This window comes from Dendrobates tinctorius, unplaced genomic scaffold, assembly GCF_039654945.1.
Source record: "Dendrobates tinctorius isolate UK_male_01 unplaced genomic scaffold, ASM3965494v1 ptg000084l, whole genome shotgun sequence".
Lineage (NCBI taxonomy): Eukaryota > Metazoa > Chordata > Amphibia > Anura > Dendrobatidae > Dendrobates > Dendrobates tinctorius.
This window is the reverse complement of record NW_027361752.1, coordinates 3,835,544-3,858,698: the sequence shown is the minus strand read 5'-3', so window position 1 is coordinate 3,858,698 and position 23,155 is coordinate 3,835,544. Positions and strand designations below refer to the sequence as shown.

The following is a 23,155-nucleotide window of genomic DNA, read 5'->3' as shown; positions in this document are numbered from 1 at the left end:
CCGGATGGGACGGCGACACCCATTGGACCGGACTGAACACCAGGGTGAGTATAATCTAACTCTTTTTTCTAATCTTTCAGGTTACATCGGGGGCTTATCTACAGCATTACAGAATGCTGTAGATAAACCCCTGATGGCGGTGGCCACAGCTTATAGGCCAAAAATGGGATGACAGACTCCCTTTAAAGTTTGAATTTGAGCCTGGGGAGTGCCATTCATCTTTTTCACTACTTCTATAAAACACTTATATAACATTACAGTATCATTCACTACATGTAACTGCTTAGCCATCAGCCAAAAGGCTGGTTTCATGAAGCTGTATAACTTTAGGGAATGATGAACTGTTCTACATTACCAAATATAATAAGGAAGGGCTAAACAAAAAATAAGACGGAAAGGCAGAACAACAAGAAAAATACAGAAAATCACACTCCGGGGAAGAGCACTAGTAAATGGAAAGTACACGACGGAGAATAAAAGTACATCGCTACAGAAAAATAAATTAGAGCCAAATGAGTTGGGATGATAATTACATAGTATGTTCTATACATTACTTATTCCTATCGAGTTTTCTCCTGTGTAGGAACAAGCTCATTTCTAGGTTAACTTGGTGAATCCAAAGGGAGTTTGTAGCTATATTCCGCGCTGCCGCTTTAGACAAATTCCAGGAGAATGCTGTATGATTGCAGTGGTTTTATTCTACGCGTTTCAGGGGTCTCATGCCCCCTTCATCAGGAAATACCACCAGGTGGTATTTCCTGATGAAGGGGGCATGAGACCCCTGAAACGCGTAGAATAAAACCACTGCAATCATACAGCATTCTCCTGGAATTTGTCTAAAGCGGCAGCGCGGAATATAGCTACAAACTCCCTTTGGATTCATCATTTCTTTGGTCACTGAAGACCTGTGGATCTGCAGCAGCCGCTACCTACACGCTCTTATCTCATCTTAACCAGGTGAGCATATTTCATGATATACTGTCTTTTGTAACGTGGATAAGACCCTATTGCGCTTTTTTGTCTCCCCCTTTTTTTGCAATAGGTTAACTTGGTAACATTTCCCCTTAGTGCTAAACATAATGTAGTTTCAGTAGGATTAATTACTCCTTGGAGACTCCTTTTCTGTAGTCTGGTTTCTTGGTTAGTTTTTATTTTAGGACTGGAGTCAGAAATGCCATGCATCATGATTTTTCTGTAAACCTCGGTGCCAGGTGCTGGAGAGAGATGAGATATGATTATTAATATGGCAATGTCTGTAACCCTGGGACGTAGAATGCTGAGCGGCAGCAAGTAAATAGTGCATCGCAGTCTATAGACGGGACCGTTAAACCTAATTACAGGCGGCTTCCAGTCATATGACTAATTCCCACATTTCACATTAATCATCAGATGTCTGGATTAGTATTTAAACACCTTTGCTGGCCGCAGTCTGCAGGATGCTCACAAACATATTTGTGGCTGTTTCGGCAGCTGAAGAAATCAATAGTGATTTCCATCGGGTTGACAGATAGTGTAAAATGTAACATAAAACTTGGATAAAGTAAGGAAGAAATTCCAAATGAACTGAATAATGGAGCCAAGGTGACAAAGGATAAAATGTTCATTTCACTCTTTTTTTTTCTCTCTTAATCTCCCAGACACAGTATTTTCTGGACTTTTCAGTCTCGGAAGATAAAACATTGTCTACCGAAGCTTGCAGTAAATTCAATATTTTTAGCTGGAGTTTGGCAGTGGAGAAATGTTTGGAAATTACAGATATTTGCACTATACTCAACAAACAAAGTTATATTTTCTGTGGTTCCTGCTACAATTCAGCACCCAAAAAAAATCAACATAGGCTTCCTGGCTCCTCGGGGGAGTGAGTGTGAGTGGATTATTACTTTTCTACTGACATCTCCTTCATGTCTGGAACACCCATAGAATAATATATATACAGTGCGTTACAAAAGTATTCGGCTCCCTGGAACTTTTCAACCTTTTCCCACATATCATGCTTCAAACATAAAGATACCAAATGTACATTTTTGATGAAGAATCAACAACAAGTGGGACACACTTGTAAAGTTGAACAAAATGTATTGGTTATTTTAAATTTTTGTGGAAAGTCAAAAACTGAAAAGTGGGGCGTGTAATATTATTCGGCCCCTTTAACTTAATACTTTGTTGCGCCATCTTTTGCTGCGATTACAGCTGCAGGTCGCTTGGGGTATGTCTCTATCAGTTTTGTACATCAAGAGACTGAAATTCTTGCCCATTCTTCCTTGGCAAACAGCTCGAGATCAGTGAGGTTTGATGGAGATCGTTTGTGAACAGCAGTTTTCAGCTCTTTCCACAGATTCTCGATTGGATTCAGGTCTGGACTTTGACTTGGCCATTCTAACACCTGGATACGTTTATTTGTGAACCATTCCATTGTAGATTTTGCTTTATGTTTGGGATCATTGTCTTGTTGGAAGACAAATCTCCATACCAGTCTCAGGTTTTTTGCAGACTCCAACAGGTTTGCTTCAAGAATGGTCCTGTATTTGGCTCCATCCATCTTCCCATCAATTTTAACCATCTTCCCTGTCCCTGCTGAAGAAAAGCAGGCCCAAACCATGATGCTGCCACCACCATGTTTGACAATGGGGATGGTGTGTTCAGGGTGATGAGCTGTGTTGCCTTTATGCCAAACATATCGTTTGGCATTGTTGCCAAAAAGTTTGATTTTGGTTTCATCTGACCAGAGCACCGTCTTCCACATGTTTGGTGTGTCTCCCAGGTGGCTTATTGCAAACTTTAAATGACACTTTTTATGGATATCTTTGAGAAATGGCTTTTTTCTTGCCACTCTTCTATAAGGCCAGATTTGTGCAGTGTACGACTGATTGTTGTCCTATGGACAGACTGTCCCACCTCAGCTGTAGATCTCTGCAGTTCATCCAGAGTGATCATGGGCCTCTTGCTGCATCTCTGATCAGTCTTCTCCTTGTTTGAGATTAAAGTTTAGAGGGACGGCCGGGTCTTGGTAGATTTGCAGTGGTATGATACTCCTTCCATTTCAATGTGATCGCTTGCACAGTGCTCCTTGGGATGTTTAAAGTTTTGGAAATCTTTTTGTATCCAAATCCGGCTTTAAACTTCTCCACAACAGTATCACGGACCTGCCTGTTGTGTTCCTTGGTCCTCATGATGCTCACTGTGCTTCAAACAGAGCCCTGAGACTATCACAGAGCAGGTGCATTTATACAGAGACTTGATTACACACAGGTGGATTACTGTTATGAGTTCATTTTCCCCTTCACCATTGAGGTCTGATTAACTCCCTCTTCTGGTGAAGGAAGGAAGTGGGGCTGATTACCAAGCACCTGAGCTGGGAGAGGATGACTGGGCGACGGGGATCTCTGACTGGATATAAGGCAGCCGACGCCCTTCCTCCTCGCTGGTGACTTCTCTGTGGAATTCTAGGAGACCAGTCTGATTCCTGCTCCTCAAAAGCTAAGTTTTCTGCTCTGTTTTTTGCACTTGTGTTTTGGTTTTGTTTTTCCTTGTTTTTTGGATTTCTGCCATTCCCTGCTGGGGTGTGCTGAATTCCTTTTTGCTCTGTCTTCAGAAAATACCTGAGTACTGATATAGTCTTTTTGAAGCCTAGCGTCTTCAGGGCTTTATTCCCTATCTGCTGTTGGCTCTTGTTTTGATAGGGTTTTGGCGGATTACAGACAGCAGCTTTTCTATCCTGTCCTATGTAGTTAGCTTGGGCCCCATCGTTTGCTCAGCCTATCTTTCTATCTGTGTTAGTGTTTTTTCTTCTTGCTTCACCGTCATATGTTGGGGGCTGCCTATTGGTTTGGGGTCTGCTCTGGGGCAGTTTAGATTTCCCTTTTTGTCTTTAGGCTAGGCAGTTCTCCGGCTGTGATCGAGGGGTCTAGGGCATCGTAGGAACCCCCCACGGCTACTGCTAGTTGTTGTTGATAGGCTCAGGGGTCTGCAATCCAATAGCTGCCAACTTCTCTGGTTTTCTGGACTTAGCTAGCATTTCTGTTTTTGCCTCCTACGGTGACTCATTCATAACAGATTACATTTATCATCATTAGTTATTTAGGACAACATTGGATCATTCAGAGATCCACAATTAACTTCTGGAGTGAGTTTTCTGCACTGAAAGTAAAGGGACCGAATAATATTGCACTTGTTGATTCTTCACCAAAAATTTCCATTTGGTATCTTTATGTTTGAAGCATGATATGTGGGAAAAGGTTGAAAAGTTTCAGGGAGCCGAATACTTTCGCAAAGCACTGTGTATATATATATATATATATATATATATATATAGATATATACATACAGTATATATCTATATATATAATTGCCTTCCATCTGGATGTCCCCGAATCCCACAATCCACTGCGCCGCAGCGAAAGTACGCCGACCGCCATATTGGAATACCCAAGTGATGGGTATTCCAATATGGCACCCGCTGGTGGTACCAGGCCCTTCCACAGTACCACCAGCAGGACATCGCCGGGACTCCCCCGCCGCTGCCGGACCCCCCAAACCACCGCCGGACCCGCTGCTGCTGGACCCGCCGCTGCCTGTACATGCAGTCACAGTCGGCAGGAAAGACCGCGGCTTTCGGCCTGTGCTGGAGATGGGGAGCGGGCACCCTCTGGTGGCGCCGCACCCCATCTCCAGCACAGGCCGCAAGACGCGGTCTTTCCTGCCGGCTGCCCGCCACCGCCGCCAGGACCCCCACCGCCACTGGCCACGGCATCGGTCCCCCCGCTGGACCTGCAGCTGCCTGCCCACCATGTACATACACACACGTACACACACACATGTGTAAACACACATGTACACATACATGTACACACACATGTACACGTACACACACTGTACACACACACGTACACACACGTACACACACACACGTACACACACACATGTACACACACGTACTCACACACGTACTCACACACGACACGTACACACACACGTACTCACATATACACACATACTCACATATACACACACATGTACTCACATCTCCAGCACAGGCCGCAAAACACCCTCTTTCCTACCGGCTGTGACTGCACGGAGGTGGGTGGGCAGGCAGCTACAGGACACACACACGTACTCACACACACATGTACACACACACATGTACTCACACACATGTACTCACACACATGTACTCACACACACATGTACACAGACGCGTACTCACACACACACTCCACACACACACTTCCCTCCCGATGCGATAGCATCGGGCACACCTCTAGTATATATAAACTTCATTCTCACCCCAATGGGGGTGGTCTTTTTTGTCCTTTCTCATTCTCAGGTCCTCTACCAGAGGCCTGGGAATTTAAGGGTTCTGCGCAGGATCTTAGTTGTTCCCAGCATTGCACTTTTCAGGACAGAGAGTTCAGATGTTGCTCCTGGGATCTGTTGTAGCCATTTTCCCAAATTAGGGGTCACTGCTCCAAGTGCTCCTATCACCACTGGAATCACTGTTGCCTTCACCTTCCACATCTTCTCCAGTTCTCCTTTGCGGTCCTGGTATTTCTCCAGCTTCTCATATTCCTTCTTTCTGATGTTGCTGTCACATGGCACTGTGAAGTCTATTATAATTGCTGTCTTCTGATGCTTGTATACTATGACAATGTCTGGTTGGTTAGCCAACACCTGCTTATCTATCTAGATCTTGAAGTCCCACAGGATTTTAGCCCTTTCATTCTCCACCACTTTCTCTGGGGGCTCCCACCTGGACTTTAAGGGGCTTAGCCCATATGCTGTGCAGATGTTCCTGTATACAATCCCCACTACTTGGTTGTGTCATTCGGTATACGCTGTTCCTGCTTGCATTTTGCATCCTGCCACTATGTGTTGGACTGTTTCTGAGTTTCTGAGGTTTCGCTGCATAGACTGCACCTTGGGTCTTGTCTTGTGTGGTAGATTCCTGCTTCTATGGATCTGGTACATAGTGTTGCTCTTGTGCCGCTATGATTAGTGCTTCTGTGCTGTCTCGGAGTCCAGCTTTTTCCAGCCATTGGTAGGATTTCTCCATGCCAGCCACGTCCATTATCTGTCGATAATACATCACATGCAGCGGCTTGTCTTGCCATGGCGCTTCATGTTCCTGTTCTTCCTTCCAGATCTGTTGTTGTTGCTGCCTTAGACATTCTCTCAGCATCTCATCTTCTGGTGCCATTTTTCTGATGTATTCCTGGATACTGCTTGTTTCACTAGTGATGGTGGCTTGGATGCTTATCAAGCCTAGACCACCCTCCTTTCTGTTAGTATACAATCTTTGCGTGTTAAACATAGGGTGGAGACCTCCATGCATTGTGAGGAGCTTTCGTGTCTTCACATCTGTAGCTTCCATCTCTTCTTTTGGCCAGCACACTATGCCAGCAGGGTATCTGATAACTGGCAGGGCATATTTATTAATGGCATGGAATTTATTCATCCCATTGAGCTGGCTCTTCAGGACCTGTCTTACCCTTTGATAGTATTTGGATGTTGCTGCTTTCCTTGCCTCTTCATCATGGTTACTGTATCCCTGTGGGATGCCGAGGTACTAGTAGCCTGTCTGTACATCTGCTATGTGCCCTGCAGGTAATTCCACTCTTGACTACCTTGCCTCAATTTATTATCAACTGGCCGCATTTCTCCAGTCCGAAGGACATCCTGATGTCTTTGCTATAGATCCTTGTCAGGTGGATCAGTGAATTGATGTCTCGTTTGTTTTTCACATACAGCTTGTTGTCATCCATGTAGAGGAGGTGGCTGATGGTGCTTCCACTCTTCAACTTGTATCCATAGCCAGATTCTGAATTATCTGACTGAGAAGGTTCAAACCTATGCCGAACAGCAATGCGGACAGTGCATCACCTTGGTATATGACGCATTTGATGGTCACTTGTGCTAGTTGTCTTGAGTTGACCTCCAATGTTGTTCTCCATAGCCCCATTGTATTTCTGAGGAAGGTTCTTAATTTCCTGGTGGCATTGTAGAGCCAAGCATTCACAGATCCATGTGTATGGCATTGAGTCATAGGCTTTCCTTCCGTCAATCCAGGCTGTTTTGAGATTGGTCTGTCTGGATCTTGAGTCTTGAGCGACTGTTCTATCTACTAGGAGCTGGTGCTTAGATCCTCTGGTGTCGGTCCCGATTCCTTTCTGAGCTGGATTTATATACTGGTTCATATGGTTCTGTAGCTTGGTGGCTATGATGCCTGAAAGGAGTTTCCATGTTGTTGTAAGGCAGGTTATTGGGCAGCATGTGGATGGAGCTGTCCCTTTGTGAAGATCCTTCATGATCAGCACTGTTCTTTCTTGTGTTAGCCAGGCTGGATGTGGCCTGCTTCTTGCAGTTGGTTAATTTGCTTTGCCATGCGTTCATGTAGCGCTGTGAGTTTCTTTAGCCAGTAGGTGTGGATCATGTCTGGGCCAGGTGCTGTCCAGCTCTTCATGTATATATATTTAGAAGCCCAAATTTCAATCCCCTTTCCCATTTCTGGAATGGTATCTTCTCCTCAAACTACGCTACACACAAAGGCCCTGATTCATCAAAATCTGAGATTTTTTGATGGTCCTTGTGGTGGGCTGGTTTGGAGTCAGATGCTCCTGATTCCTTAAGAGGCCCATGACTTTTAATGAATCAGGAGCATCTGGCAAGTTGCAAGCACCTCACTACTAATCTTTCTCCATTCAGAGACTGGACAAAGATTTCTCATAGCTTGTCATGAATTAGACTAGCTATGGCGTCACATCCCCCATCCTGCACCAGCTTTGCCCATTTGGCTGGAGATGGGAGAAATTAACATGAAAATGCCAAAAGTTTCAAAATGTGTGTGCAACTCCGTGATGTGCAAAAATCTTGCAACTCTTCAAAGCAATTTATCCTAGAATGTGTTTTGGTAGCTCTATGCCACATCAGCTGTTGGATTGCCCAACAGAGAGCAGGGGAAATGTCTAAAGCATAGTGTACATAAAAAGGTCTGAAAGGCTTTTTTTTTTTGCAGAAATGAATAAAACTAGGAATCTAAAGAAACAGAACGATTAAAAAGGAAGGTATCCTGACTCCAAAACTAGGCTGCGAGTGTAGGGTGCTTTTGACACCATTTCTATGGATGTCTGTATGTACCATTACTCACAGGAAGAGATTTCATCAGATAACTTGCCTCGACTGCAGAGACAGAAGAAAGTTGTTTTTCAAGCTGATTTCTTGTAGTTATGTACAATTACAGTAACAGTAGCTGTAACATCTTCAATAGGTAAAAAAGACTATTCTGAACCAGAGCTGAAAGACATGTAGCCTCTTATGAGGGTTGACATGCACAGAATGAGGAAAAAGATGGGAGATTGCTGACATCAGACCTAGGGGCAGATAAGGAGAGATGGAGGACAAATTACTAAAGGGCAACCTTATTACAGAGCAACACAACAGCAACAATACAATACTGTATGATTCCCTAGTCGTGGAACCTGACAGAAAGCATCAGGTATTATAACTATGCATTACGTATTTTTATAAGAATTTAGAAGTGAATGGAGGAAGTCACGCATACACAACCACTATAAAAATCCATTCATAACAATGCAAAATGGAGCCCCAATCGAAAGATAAGTGCTATCAAACATTTAGGACATATCTTGTGAAATAAACCTGTTGCTATCCCTTTTCCAGGTGAGTGACTTACATATGATGTAAAGAAAGTCAGATTTATCAGACCAGGTCACCTTCATCTAGGGCTTCATGCTCACCTGTTCATTTTTAGTGCTTTTGGGGGTAGAATGGGGTCTGCATGAGGACTCTGGACTATCTGCAACTACAGTGCCCCATGCAAAGCAATCTTATGCTATACTGGGTGTTCAGACTCCTTTCTATTATATCCAGCATTAACTTTTTTAACAATTTATGCTACAGTGGCTTTTCTCAGAGACCATCCCAAACATGTTCTCTGCACACACATCAGTCAGCCCACTTTCAGGGACGTAACAATCGCACGGTTCGTGACTGGAGCCATGCTGGAAAGGGGTTTGCCGATGCCAACACAAATGTCAACTGTATGTGCATCCTCATAAGCACATTTAGCCGAAGTATATTGTGGTGCAGGGGACCAGCCCAGTCCGTGCGCTGCAATACACGTTGCCAGCAAATTAGAGGCCAGCAGCTGATGTTGACGTGCACATGTGGGGGCATATGACAGCAACTAAGGAGTGGAGAGAAATTAAGTAGATTTTTTTCTATGCATTAAAGAACAGAATGAGAAATATATATACAGGGTGGGCCATTTATATGGATAAACCTAAATAAAATGGGAATGGTTGGTGATGTCAACTTCCCGTTTGTGGCACTTTAGTATATGGGAGGAGGAAAACTTTTCAAGATGGGTGGTGACCATGGTGGCCATTTTGGATCCAACAATATAAATGGCCCACCCAGGTGTATGCATATAAATGTCGCACCCTGTGTACTGTTTATACTAAGATGAGGCGCAGGATAAGGTACATGTATACCAGGATGGAGGATATATATACCAATAGGAGCCCAGGATGGGGAACATAGATATGAAAACAGAAGTTTACATACACTACTGTATATAAAAAGACACATTTGCATGTTTTTATCAATATCTGACATGAAATCAGAATAAAACTTTCCCATTTTAGGTCAATTAGGATTACCATAATTATTAATATTTGCCAAATTCCAGAGAGAGACTGTATTAAGGCATTTTTATTACTTACTGCAAAGTCAAAAGTTTACATACATTTCATTAGCATTTGGTACCATTGCCCTTAAACTGAATGACTTGGGTCAAACATTTGGGATATCCTTCCATAAGCTTCACACAGTTGTTGGTAAGAATTTGGGCCCATTCCTCCTGACAAAACTGGTGTAACTGATCCAGGTTTGTAGGTCACCTTGCTCGCACCGGCCTTTTCAGCTTTGCCCATAAATTTTCAATAGGATTGAGATAAGGGCTTTGTGATGGCCATTCCAAAACATTAACTTTGTTATCCTTCAGCCACTTTGTTACCATTTTGGCAGTATGCTTCGGGTCATTGTCCATTTGGAAGACCCATTTCCACCGAAGTTTTAAGTTACTGGCTGATGTCTTGAGATGTTGCTTCAGTATTACCACGTAATCTTCTTTTCTCATGAGGCCATCTATTTTGTGATGTGCTCCAGTCCCTCATGCAGCAAAACAACCCAACAACATGATGCTGCCACCCCCGTGTTTCACAGTTGGGATGATGTTCTTAGACTTCCAAGCTTCTCCCTTTTTCCTACAAATGTAATGGTAGTCATGATGCCCAAAAAGTTCAGTTTTAGTTTCATCAGACCACAGGACATGTCTCCAAAAAATAAGGTCTTTGTTCCTTTGTGCATTTGCAACCATTAATCTGGCTTTTTTATGTTTCTTTTGGAGTTATGGCTTCTTCCTGGCAGAGTGGCCTTTCAGCTCATGTTGATACAGTACTTGTTTCACTGTGAATATTGACACAATCTTACCAGGTTCCGCCATCAGCTTCACAAGGTCTTTTGCTTTTGTCCTTGGGTTGATGTGCACACATTGGACCAAAGCACATTCATCTCTGGGACACAGAACCCATCTCCTTCCTGAGCGGTATGATGGCTGGACATTCCCACCTTGTTTGTACTTATGTATAATTGTTTTTTACAGATGAACGAGGCACCTTCAGGTATCTTGAAATTGTACCCAAGGATGAGCCAGACTTGTGCAAGTCCACAATTCTCTTCCTGATATCTTGGCTGATTTATTTAGACTTTCCCATGATGCTACACAAAGAAGCAGTGTACTTCAGGTGTGCATTAAAATACATCTACAGGTGTGTCTCTAATTAACTCAGATGTTGTCAAAAAACAGAAGCTTCCAAACACATGACATCATATGGGCAGGCCAGAATTGTTTAAGAGCATAGAAATCTTAGTGTATGTAAACCTATGACTTTGCAGTAAGTAATAAAAATGCATTTGGCAAATATTAATAATTATGGTAATCCTAATTGACCTAAAACGGGAAAGGTTTATTCTGATTTCATGACTGATACTGAGAAAAACATGCAGCTGTGTCTTTTGAAATAGTGTATGTAAACTTCTGATTTCAACTGTATATACCAGGATGGAGGTCATATATACTAGGATGGGGGAGACATATACATTCATACACCTAGATGGGGCCAGGATGAGGGACATATATATCAGGATTGGGGACACATATACCAAGAAAGAGCCAAGGATGTGGAACTTTACCACATAATGGGGGAGGGAGGGTAACTTTATGTTGAATGCTGCAATGGCCCATATATCTGACCAACACGTAGGAAGGGCCCAGGTCCAAATTTTGCATCGGGGCCCATCGGACTCAAGTTATGCTACATACTGGGAACACCCCACAAGACCTGCTATTTTGTAAAATGTTGTGAGTGACCCACTCAAACGGCCATTACAATTTGTCCCTTTTCAGTATTGCTCGGATTCATACGCTCACATATTTTTCATGCTTCCAACAACACCAACTTCATGAACTGACTGTTCATTTGTTATCTATTATGTCCCACCCTTTGACAAAAGTCATAGTCACCAGTAAATCAATGTATGTAGATATATACAATATACACTCACTGGCCACTTTATTAGGTACACCTGTCCAACTGTGTGTTAAGACTTAATTTCTAATCAGCCAATCACATGGCGGCAACTCAGTGCATTTAGGCATGTAGACATGGTCAAGACAATCTCCTGCTGTTCAAACCGAGCATCAGTATGGGGAAGAAAGGTGATTTGAGTGCCTTTGAACATGACATGATTGTTGGTGCCAGAAGGGCTGGTCTGAGAATTTCAGAAACTGCTGATCTACTGGGATTTTCACGCACAACCATCTCTAGGGTTTACAGAGAATGGTCCGAAAAAGAAAAAAAATCCAGTGAGCGGCAGTTCTGTGGCCGGAAATGCCATGTTGATGCCAGAGGTCAGAGGAGAATGGGCAGACTGGTTCGAGCTGATAGAAAGGCAACAGTGACTCAAATTGCCACCCGTTACAACCAAGGTAGGCAGAAGAGCATCTCTGAACGCACAGTGCATCGAACTTTGAGGCAGATGGGCTACAGCAGCAGAAGACCACACTGGGTACCACTCCTCTCAGCTAAGAACAGGAAACTGAGGCTACAATTTGCACAAGCTCATCGAAATTGGACAGTAGAAGATTGGAAAAACGTTGCCTGGTCTGATGAGTCTCGATTTCTGCTGCGACATTCGGATGGTAGGGTCAGAATTTGGCGTAAACAACATGAAAGCATGGATCCATCCTGCCTTGTATCAACGGTTCAGGCTGGTGGTGGTGGTGTCATGGTGTGGGGAATTTTTTCTGGGCACTCTTTGGGCCCCTTGGTACCAATTGAGCATCGTTGCAACGCCACAGCCTACCTGAGTATTGTTGCTGACCATGTCCATCCCTTTATGACCACAATGTACCCAACATCTGATGGCTACTTTCAGCAGGATAATGCGCCATGTCATAAAGCTCGAATCATCTCAGATTGGTTTCTTGAACATGACAATGAGTTTACTGTACTCAAATGGCCTCCTCAGTCACCAGATCTCAATCCAATAGAGCATCTTTGGGATGTGGTGGAACGGGAGATTCGCATCAGGGATGTGCAGCCGACAAATCTGCGCCAACTGTGTGATGCCATCATGTCAATATGGTCCAAAATCTCTGAGGAATGCTTCCAGCACCTTGTTGAATCTCTGCCACGAAGAATTGAGGCAGTTCTGAAGGCAAAAGGGGGTCCAACCCCTTACTAGCATGGTGTACCTAATAAAGTGGCCAGTGAGTGTATATATATTTTCCAGGACTGTAAATAACAAAATCTAAACAATCATATTTATCCTATAATGATGCAGAATACAGATAAAAATCAAAAGTAGAAAAAACATTAAATAAAATACAGTATTTATATATATTTGGTATGATCATAACAGCACTGACTTATAGAACAAAGTTAACATGTTGCTTTTACTGCAAAATAAACGTCATAGAAACAAAACCCAAAAAGTGACAGTGGACTTGCTAAGTTTTTTTTTCACTTTTCGTTACAACCAAGATGTCCTCTCCCTCTGTAATTAAAGAAAAAAAAACGCTATCTAGTATGACAATGGCTCTGTTATTTGTTGACACATCCACGATGAGCGCACGCTTTTTTGGTCACTCACACCAGATCTTGTTTTGCACTGTATAGGGATAGACTTGATCAGTTATGTCTCTTCACAATGAGAGGAACAAGAGGTTGATTATACAGAAAGTGGAATTTATTATCAAGCTAATGCTAAAATTGTAAAGTCAGATGGTCCCCTGGGTAAAAAAAAGTAGTGAGAACTTAACACTGTAACCTTGCATCATTTGGGTCCTGGGTTCAAATCCCACCAAGGAAAACAACTGCAAGGAGTTTGTATGTTCTCCCTGTGTTTGCGTGGGTTTCCTCAGGGTTCTCCGGTTTCCTCCCACACTCCAAAGACATACTGATAGGGAATGTACATTGTGAGCCTCAATGGGGACAGCAATGATGAATGATAACTGTAAATTGCTGGCAAATGAATGGCACTTTACAGTATAAGCAGGTAAAATTTAATAGGATGCAAAAACTTGTATAGGCTTTGCCCTATGGTATCAATAGGTATCAAAATTACAAAACCTGACCTGGAGATGTGTGGAAAAAAACAGTCCTGCTCTACTTTGAAGATGAGATGTATTTCTATGCAATAAAGTTCTTGAATTCAATGGTGGTAGGTGATAATCACTAGTTCATAATAGATGTCAAGGAGCACATGTTCAGCTCACGTTTCTGTGTATAATGCCCCAGGCAATGGAGGTTTATTGAGCAGCTGTGATTCAGAGATGCAAATTCATAAAATTTCTGTTTCAGTCTATACATGGAGCAATCCCATGTGAGAACATGTTGGAGATTAAAAATTAGAACGATAACTGTAGTTTATACCACGCTATGTGTATTAGTAAAAAAGGTCCAAGATTGTGATGCCAGAGTAATTCAACGTGCCGGCAAATCAGTCTGATCAGACTATCCACTAAGAAAACACCGCCTTATGCTATAGTGGCGTCACAAGCTAGGTGCCTTCCAAAAAAATATAAAACACTAGGTGTGTCGCAACAACAGCACTAGAGCCCCAGGACTGCGAGTGCCGACACTGCTGGAACGGCGCCAGCACAGGAGGTGAGTATAAGCTTTGTTATTTTATCAGGACCAAACATTTAGATCACGAAGGGGTTGTCCTAGTAGTGAACAACCCTTTTAACTTAAGAAATTGTATCTGATCATGTAAATTTTTTAATCTTGACGTATGCCAACGGATGTCACACAGACAAAATGCAGACGTAAAAAAAACGAACACAAGGATGGAAATGAGATGAAAATCATCCGTGTTTCATACAGATTTTTCATACACTCGTCTGCAGCCGGTATTGCTGGCATTGTTTTCATCAAAAGGGTCAGATGATGACCAATAGGATTGTGGGATTTTCTTTCTTTCTGGGAAAAAGTTAATTTGCATAGTGAGTTGTCAATATGACTCCATATATAAGGAGAGCCATTCCCCCAAATGTAAAAAAAAAGAAAACCATATGCAATTAAAATAATTAGATCTTATTTTGGACAATATATGACCATCTTCTGCAGGAGACAACATGATGAAAGATGCAATGAGAGATAGTTCATCAAATATCAGAGAATTATTTTTTAAAAAATGCCTCCACGTAAAGTACCGCAATTTTTCTGCTTGTTTCATACTCACTTGCATAATTAAATGCGAAATTACTTTCGCCCGGCCTGTGCTGTATTTCACAGTCATATGCACAGGTTTGCCGTATGTGACAATGGCTTTTACACCTTCAGATCTTAGCGCCTGCACAATGGCAGCATTCTGCATATTTCACATTACCATGTGGAAATAATTAAATGTATACTTCCAGCTATGACAAAACTTGGAGCTTTCCTGCTTAATTTTATTTCTAAGTAACCTGGAGATAAGCAATACAGTTATACGGCATTGCAATGTGCCGCCATACTAAGCAACCACAAAAGCATTAATTATGGAATTGGTGCACAAAAATAAATACGCTTAAGAAGCTTTTCCCGCAACAAATATAAGCACAAATTCAATTAAAAGTGAGGAGATCTCTTACAAAGCCTAAAACCTTTTTTCAATTAAGATAATTACCCTCCTTCATGGAAATGTTCTTTTCATAGAAGTCATTTTTATTTTAATAATTGTTTAGAGACACCTGTTACAGCTTTCTTTCATTTTAATTACATTACAGATTAAAACGGGAAATTTAAAGGTCTTTAGTTTAGCAATAATTATTGCATGAGGGATCAGACATCTGCAACCACATTGAAGTCAAGTACGTTATATTATTACCCAAAACACGTGGACAGAAAAGTGAAATGTCACCCCCCGTGATGGTCAAGGACCATACTATTTGGTTTCAAAATCTTCCACCCATTAGATATCACAATGGATGAAGTCTCAGATGTCCTCAGCCCAACGCAGCATATGGCATCACCCTAAGGCCACGTTCACACGTTCAGTATTTGGTCAGTATTTTACCTCAGTATTTGTAAGTCAAAACCAGGGAGTGGAACAATCAGAGGAAAAGTCTAATAGAAACACATCACCACTTCTGTATTTATCACTCACTCCTGGTTTTGGCTTACAAATACTGAGGAAAAATACTGACCATATAGGCAACGAGTCCATGTAGCCTAAAACTGTACTCCTCATGGATCTTAGAATTGGTCATCTGCACTAGATTTAGGGCCAATTCATCAAAGCTTTTTACACCAGTATTCTGTCATAAAAAGTTTTGAAAAAAAATGTTGGCACAACTTGAAGCTGCCCTAAAATTTAGGGACTTTTGTCATTTTCGTGCCATTTTTGACCAGTTTTGACAATGGGGGTGGAACTGGGGTGATTATGGGTCATAGCGACCACTACTTGTCAAATTCTTAGTACGTAAATACCCCATATGTGGGGGGAAAAGTACTGTTTGGAAGCACGGCAGGGCTCAGAAGGGAAGGAGCACCGTTTAACTTTTTAAACGGAAATTTGACTGGAATCATTAGTGGACACCATGTCGAGTTTGGAGAGCACTTGATGTACTTAAACAGTGGAAACCCCCTGTAAGTGGTGCCAGTTTTGAAACTAGACCCTTTATAGAATGTATCTAGATGTGTGGTGAGCACCTTGAACCCCCAGATGCTTCACAAAAGTTTACAATGTTAAGCCATGAAAATAAAAACGTCACATTTTCCCAGAAAAATGTTATTTTTATCCCCATTTTTTTATTTTCACAAGGGTAACATAAGAGAGTGGAACATAAAATTTGATGTGAAATTTCTTCTGAATACACCAATACCTCATATGTTGTCAAAAACTACTTTTGAGGCATAGTGCACAGCTCAGAAGGGAAGACGCGCCATATTGGAGTTCAGAATTTGCTGGAATGGATTGAGGGTGCCATTTCACACTGGTAGAGTCTCTGAGGTGCCAGAACTGCAGAACCCCCCACAAGTGACAGTGACCCCATTTTACAAACTACACCTCTTGATGAATTCATGCAGAGGTGTAGTGATCATATTGACACTATAGGTGTGTCACAGAATTTTATACCATTGGGCGGTGAAGAAATACAATTAAATTTTTACCACCAAAATTTTGTTTTTGTTCCAGATTTTACATTTTTACACTAGGAAATGGGGAAAAATTACATCAAAATTTGTCCTACAATTTCTAGTGAGTTTGGAAATACCCCATATGTGGCTGTACAATACTGCTTAGCCATATGGCAAAACTCGGGAGGGACGGGGCACTATTTGCCTCCTGGAGCGCAGATTTTCCTAGAATAGTTTGCGGGCTCCATATACAGAACCACTAAGCACTAGAAGAGCAGAATCCCCCTCAAGTGACCCCATTTTGGAAATTATACCCCTTTGGGAATTTATCTACAGGTGTAGTTATGATTTTGACTCCATGGGTGTTTTCTGGAAACAAGCAGCAGTGAATATTGCCTAGTGAAAATTGCAAACTGCCATTGTAGTACCCAATACGTTGTAGTCACCAGTACGTTATAGTGCCCAGCTCATGCTTCTGGAGACACGCACCCGTACATTAGGCGGGCACTCAAAGCTACAGAATGCGTGAATGCTAAATGTGGCTTACGCACACTGGGACGCAGAAGGGGAGGTATATTCAGGCAATATTGGGCTTGGGAGTTCAGAATTTGCTTAATTTCTTTTGGGGGTGAGGAGCCATTTTGATTTTTCAGAGCCTTTGCACTACCTACCAGTAATGGTGAAGTCCCTTATATTTCCATTGACAGATGACGGACCTTAGTAGTGGATTTTTTGTGGATTGATTTGGAGCTTTTGTTAGGAACATTTTAAATAACATTTTGTATCACATTTATTTAGTTTTTAATGACTTTTTCATTTTCATGTTTTAGTCTTAATAGAGGACTTCACCTGCTATAGTCTTGTTCTATATACGAGAAGGATGGAGAGAAGGGGAGGGTTGGAGCTTTCACGCTGGAAACACGGATTAATTCAATTCTGTTCTTAGAAGCCAGTGGGTGCCATACCTGCTGGTGATTGCACCTGACAGAAGAGAAAGATGAAGGTAGTTTCTGGCACAATCATCTAGATTAAATATAGAAATTAATCTCAATTCTAGATTTTATCCAGTTGGTTGAGCTGGAATCTATGATAGTCTTTCTCACCTTCTCGAATTTCTCACTTGTTCTACTGCAACTCCAAAACGCGTTCATCAGGCCTGCACTTCCCATAGCGATCCATCGGTACCATGTGATGACATCACGGGTGTAGAAGCAATGGGTGTCGAGGCACGATTGCTGCACTTAATGTCACTTTCATTGACATTGTCATTTAAAGAGTTACACAGCAGAGATCAGAGCTAGCTCCACTCTCTGCTGTTAGGATGCAGTTGCGTTACACAACCTATGTGGAGAAGGGATTGTAATTTTAGAGAGAGTGCTGCAGGTTGCCATCCCCGGCTGTAGGACAAAAATATCTAGGCTTAGACCTCATTTAGATGGGTTGAAAGGGGAACAGATGTTGCATCTGGAATAAAGTTCCTTACAGAGGAGATACATCCATCTAAATGAGGCTATTCCTGGATCTTTTTATCCTAGGGCCGGGGTCAGCAACCTGCAGCACTCCAGCTAAACTTTCAACTCGCAGGTTGTCAAGCACCTCTGTCTTGCAGTTTAAAAAGGCTCAAGGTTGTAAAATGCATAATCAGATGTCGATAATGAAGTTATGATTAAAGTACTTTTAACCCCTTCTCAACGTAGGGTACAGCTAATAGTACTAGATCTCAGAGCTTTTTATCTTCTACCATGGCTGACATGCTAATTCTAAGAACACGTCAACACATTGGTTTACTCTGCATAATGCTGTCCAGAAAACAGGTCCAAAAAATTCACCAAACGTTTGCTTGAGTTATTCCTAAATGATCTGTGTACTAAAGAAGATTCATCCAACCTGTCATTTTCCTACTTCAGAAAACCTTTTATCTGTAGATATTTTTTTTCTTTCTTGAGCGGGTCGATCCTGCCTTTCTGCCCAGCCTATAAAAGTGTAATGAGCTAGGGTGAAAATGCTCATTTGATTCCTAAGCAACATGCGGTATTAACCGAGCCATTGAAACGTTTATGATTCGGGCTTCGTGGTGTCTTCTGACTCATGACAAGGCTGAATTAGCTCCAAATGTAATTAAATGACAAATTCCAGAGGGCTGTCAAGGATCTGTGCTAATGAGGATACAAGTGTCACACGGACTCAGTAATGTGTAGTAGGATTTCAGGAGGACAGCCACTCGACAGTGTGTCACAGATCAGGTACTACGCAACGTGTAAAGGGAGATAACATTTAAACATTACCCGAAAATGGCAAATTCCTTTGAGTATGAAAAGTCAGCTGAAGTCTATATCTCCTCTACGGGCTCTTTTCTTTTTTTCCTTATTATCCTTTTGTTATGATCAATTAGGTGAAAAATTGTCATGGGTGGTGTGTGATAGGAAAAAGTACATTTCGCTGTTACGAATATTAATCCTTTGCAATTTTTTTAATCGCCTATAGTATTTCTATCATGGGTATTACAAAGCAGATTGATATCTCGGATATAACACTACATGATATGATGGACAAACTCAATACATAGACCCAATAAATTCAGCAGCGCTGCGTGAAATATAAGCCATGGCTGGATGATTCTGGCAGTGGCTCTGTATGTGACTACCCCTGTAAAGTATGTGAGATCAGCTAATTTTTGACTGTACAGTTGAAAAAAGACACACGTCCATCAAGTTCAACTGAGGGAATGGAAAGATAAAGGGAGTGGGGTATATTTACATCCATATTGTATGATTCTGTCTGCCCTAAACGAGCAATTTTTTTCCCTCTCATCCCAAGTGTCAATCGACTAGTTCAGCATTCAGAAAAATAATTAGTATTTGCTATTTTCTTCTAAAAAAACCAATACCACCTAAATCCATTTTGAAACAAGTGATGATTCCCGCTGTGGCAAGCTTTTGAGATTGGATGGTTCCCACATTTTGCGAATAGGCCATGGCATCTGTGGAGGTTTTATTTTGATTTTATTTTGATACAGTTGCCATTTACTTTTATTAAATATTTTTGCTTTTTCCACAGGTAGTATATTTCTTTACTATTCTTTAACTATGAAAATATTTATAACGAAGATACTTTCCATTTTTAGGGTGGAAAAATCCCCATCAGATGGACAGCTCCAGAAGCTATAGCTTATCGAAAGTTTTCTTCTGCAAGTGATGCCTGGAGCTATGGGATTGTGATGTGGGAAGTGATGTCTTATGGAGAGAGGCCATACTGGGAGATGTCTAATCAAGATGTAAGTTGTCTTTTTATTTCTTTTTTAGTTGACCACTAATTTGATCTTCTTTTTGAAGAATAAAGTTGTTTGCATTTGAGAAGCTGGATTTCTTTGGACCGCTCATTTGTGTCACTTTATTGCACCTAGAATTTTCTGATGATGTGAACAGTGATGTCAGTAAGGTGACACCTCTTTATTACTAACCCCTGGGCTTGATGTCAGCTGACATTACAAAGTTGACATCAACCACAATACTATTACCCCACTTGCCACCGCACCAGAGGACGTGGGAAGAGCGAAGGCTAAGCTCCAGAATTGGTGCATCTAATGGATGCATCATTTCTCAGGCGGCTGAGGGTTGATGTTCTTAGTCTGGGAGGGGGCCAATATCTATGGCCCCTTCCTAGGTTATTAATATCAGCCCGCAGATGTCTGCCTAGCCTTTGCTGGTTATTAATTATAGGACGACACTACGTCTTTTTGGGGGACGGTCACCCCTTGTTAATAACCAGTAAAGGCTAAGTAGACAGCTGTGAGCTGATATTAATAGCCTGGAAATCTCTATGTTTATTACCTCCTTCCAAAACTATAAACATCAGCCCCCAGCTGTCAGATTTCCCTCAGGTGGTTAAGAAAAATATGAGGGAACCCACGCTATTTTTTCATTTATTCTATCTATATATCTAGTTTATTGTATTTTGACGGTACATGCTGTGAATTAACTGTACTCGGTTGATGAAATATCTGGTCTGGTTTCCTATGAGATGGGTGTGGTAAAAATTACATGGCACATGCATGGTCCGTGTGCCGAGAGATTTTTTTCTCACACACATTGACTTGCATTGATGAATGTCATCCTAAATTCATATCCACTTGCAGCATGCTGCGATTTTTTAGCAGTCTGATCACAATCCGATCCAAGTTGATAAAAAAAATACACATGAGCAATGAATTATTGAATAACATTGGTCCAATTTTTTATTGCACTTGTCCGATTCATTCACTCATGTGAGCAAGCCCTAAGGCCTATGATCTGGTGGTGTCCTTCTTTTCAGTGGTGCACAAATGTGCGATTGACCACAGTTTTGTGCACCTCTGAAAAGAAGGACAATGCTGAACAGATGCCAGACGGTCTCCAGAGTAACTCTACTGCCTCATTATAGTGAATAGATCTGTCAGGGTTTCATATAAATGACGTATTTCAGAGATGTAGATGGAAACCCGATGTAGGTGCTCATTCAGGTCTGGCTTCTGTTTGTAGACATATAGAGGGTGTCCTTGTTACTGGTAGCACAATGGCTCTGTAAAAGTGACTTGGCTGTCTGCAAAAGAGATCCAGTTAAATTTGAGCTCCTAATTCCAAATACCACCCTCCCTTGTGAGCACCACAATGTGCCTGCCTAAACCACTGCAGACATTCACATGTTTGACATTACTGCAGCAAGAAGAGACACTTGATTTAAGGTGTCCATTTCTCTAGCAGCACAAACTGAGCACAATGTTTTGAGGACTATGTATGGTCTACAAACTATTCTAGGAAAATCTGCGCTCCAAAAGTTAAATAGTGCTCCTTCCCTTCCAAGTCTCGATGTGTGGCCAAACAGGGCTGTACAGTCACGTGTAGCATACTGCCACATTCAGTAGAATATGAGTAACACATTATGTGGCCTTTTTTTTCCAGTATTCTTTTGTGAAAAAGTAAAATTGGGGGCTAGAACAACATTTTTGTGGCAAAATAATAGAATTATTTTTTTCTTCCCCACTTAATGGTATAAATTTCTGTAATACACCAGTGGTCTCAATTTGATCACTGCACACCTAGATTAATGCATTGAGGTGTGTAGTTTGCAAAATGTGGTCTCTTGGGAGAAGGTTCTGCCTTTCTGGCATCTCAGCATCTCGGAGGCTCTGTCAATGTGACATGGCACAACACAACTAGCAGTAGCCGTGGGGGGTTCCTACGATGCCCTAGACCCCTCGATCACAGCCGGAGAAATACATAGGCCTAAAGAAAGAAAGGGGAAATCTAAACTGCCCCAGAGCAGACCCCAAAGCAATAGGCAGCCCCCAACATATAATGACGGTGAAGCAAGATGAAAAAACACTCACACAGATAGAAAGATAGACTGAGCAAAGACGGGGCCCCAAAACTACCTAGATAGGAAAGGACAGGAAGGCTGCTGTCTGCAATCTGCCAAAACCCTATCAAAGACATAAGCCAACCAGCTGATATGAAAAAGGCCCTGAAGCAGCTAGGCTTCAAAAACTGAATCAGCACTCAGGTATTTTCAGAAGACAGAGCTAAATGAATTCAGCACACCCCAGCAGGGAATGGCAGAAATCCAGAAAAACAAAGCAAAAACAAAGTCAAAGCACAAAAGCAAAAGGCCGAGCAGCAAACTTAGCTTTGGAGGAGCAGGAATTCAGATTGGTCTCCAAGGATCCCACAGAGAAATCACCCGCAGGGCAGAAGGGCGTCAACAGCATTATATCCAGTCCGTAACTCCACTCAGCCAGTCATAATCATCAGCCTCAGGTGTTTGACAATCAGGCTCACTACCTTTCTTTACCAGAAGAGGGAGTTCCTCGGGCCTCAGTAATGAAGGGGAAAATGAACTCACAACACCCATGGCCAGTATGCATCTGCGTACTTGGACGACATCATTATCTTTAGCGATGACTGGGACACGCATTTGTCAAAAGTACAAGCCGTCTTAGACTCCCTAAAAACAGCTGGGTTGACTGCCAATCCCAAGAAATGTATGTTGGGATTGGAAGAAGCTCACTATCTGGGATATAGCATAGGGAGAGGCGTCGCAAAGCCTCAAGCCAATAAAGTGGACGCTATTCAAAATTGGCCACGACCGGTAACCAAAAAACAGGTTGGAGCTTTTTTAGGGATCGTTGGTTATTATAGGCGGTTCATCAAACATTTTGCGACCATCGCAGCTCCTCTCACAGATCTTACTAAGGGGTCGAAATCTGTCACAATAAAGTGGAATGCAGAAGCAGAAGAGGCCTTTCAGCGATTGAAAACAGTCCTCTGTGACCAACCAGTGTTGGTTGCACCAGACTTTAAACGGGAGTTTATTGTCCAAACGGACGCCTCTGGGGTGGGCCTCGGCGCAGTTTTGTCTCAAGAAGTAAATGGCGAGGAACACCCAGTGGCCTATCTAAGCAGAAAGCTTACGAGAGC

General features: G+C 42.1%; 1 protein-coding gene across 1 annotated transcript in view; it reads left to right on the top strand.

Annotated features, from left to right (window-relative positions):
• EPHA6 (EPH receptor A6) overlaps positions 1-23,155 on the top strand; it is a 1,179,434-nt gene that overhangs the window by 1,135,472 nt on the left and 20,807 nt on the right. The window contains exon 14 of the mRNA XM_073584415.1: positions 19,828-19,977. Within this exon, the coding sequence (XP_073440516.1) occupies positions 19,828-19,977 (150 nt within the window). The remainder of the gene's footprint in view (positions 1-19,827; positions 19,978-23,155) is intronic.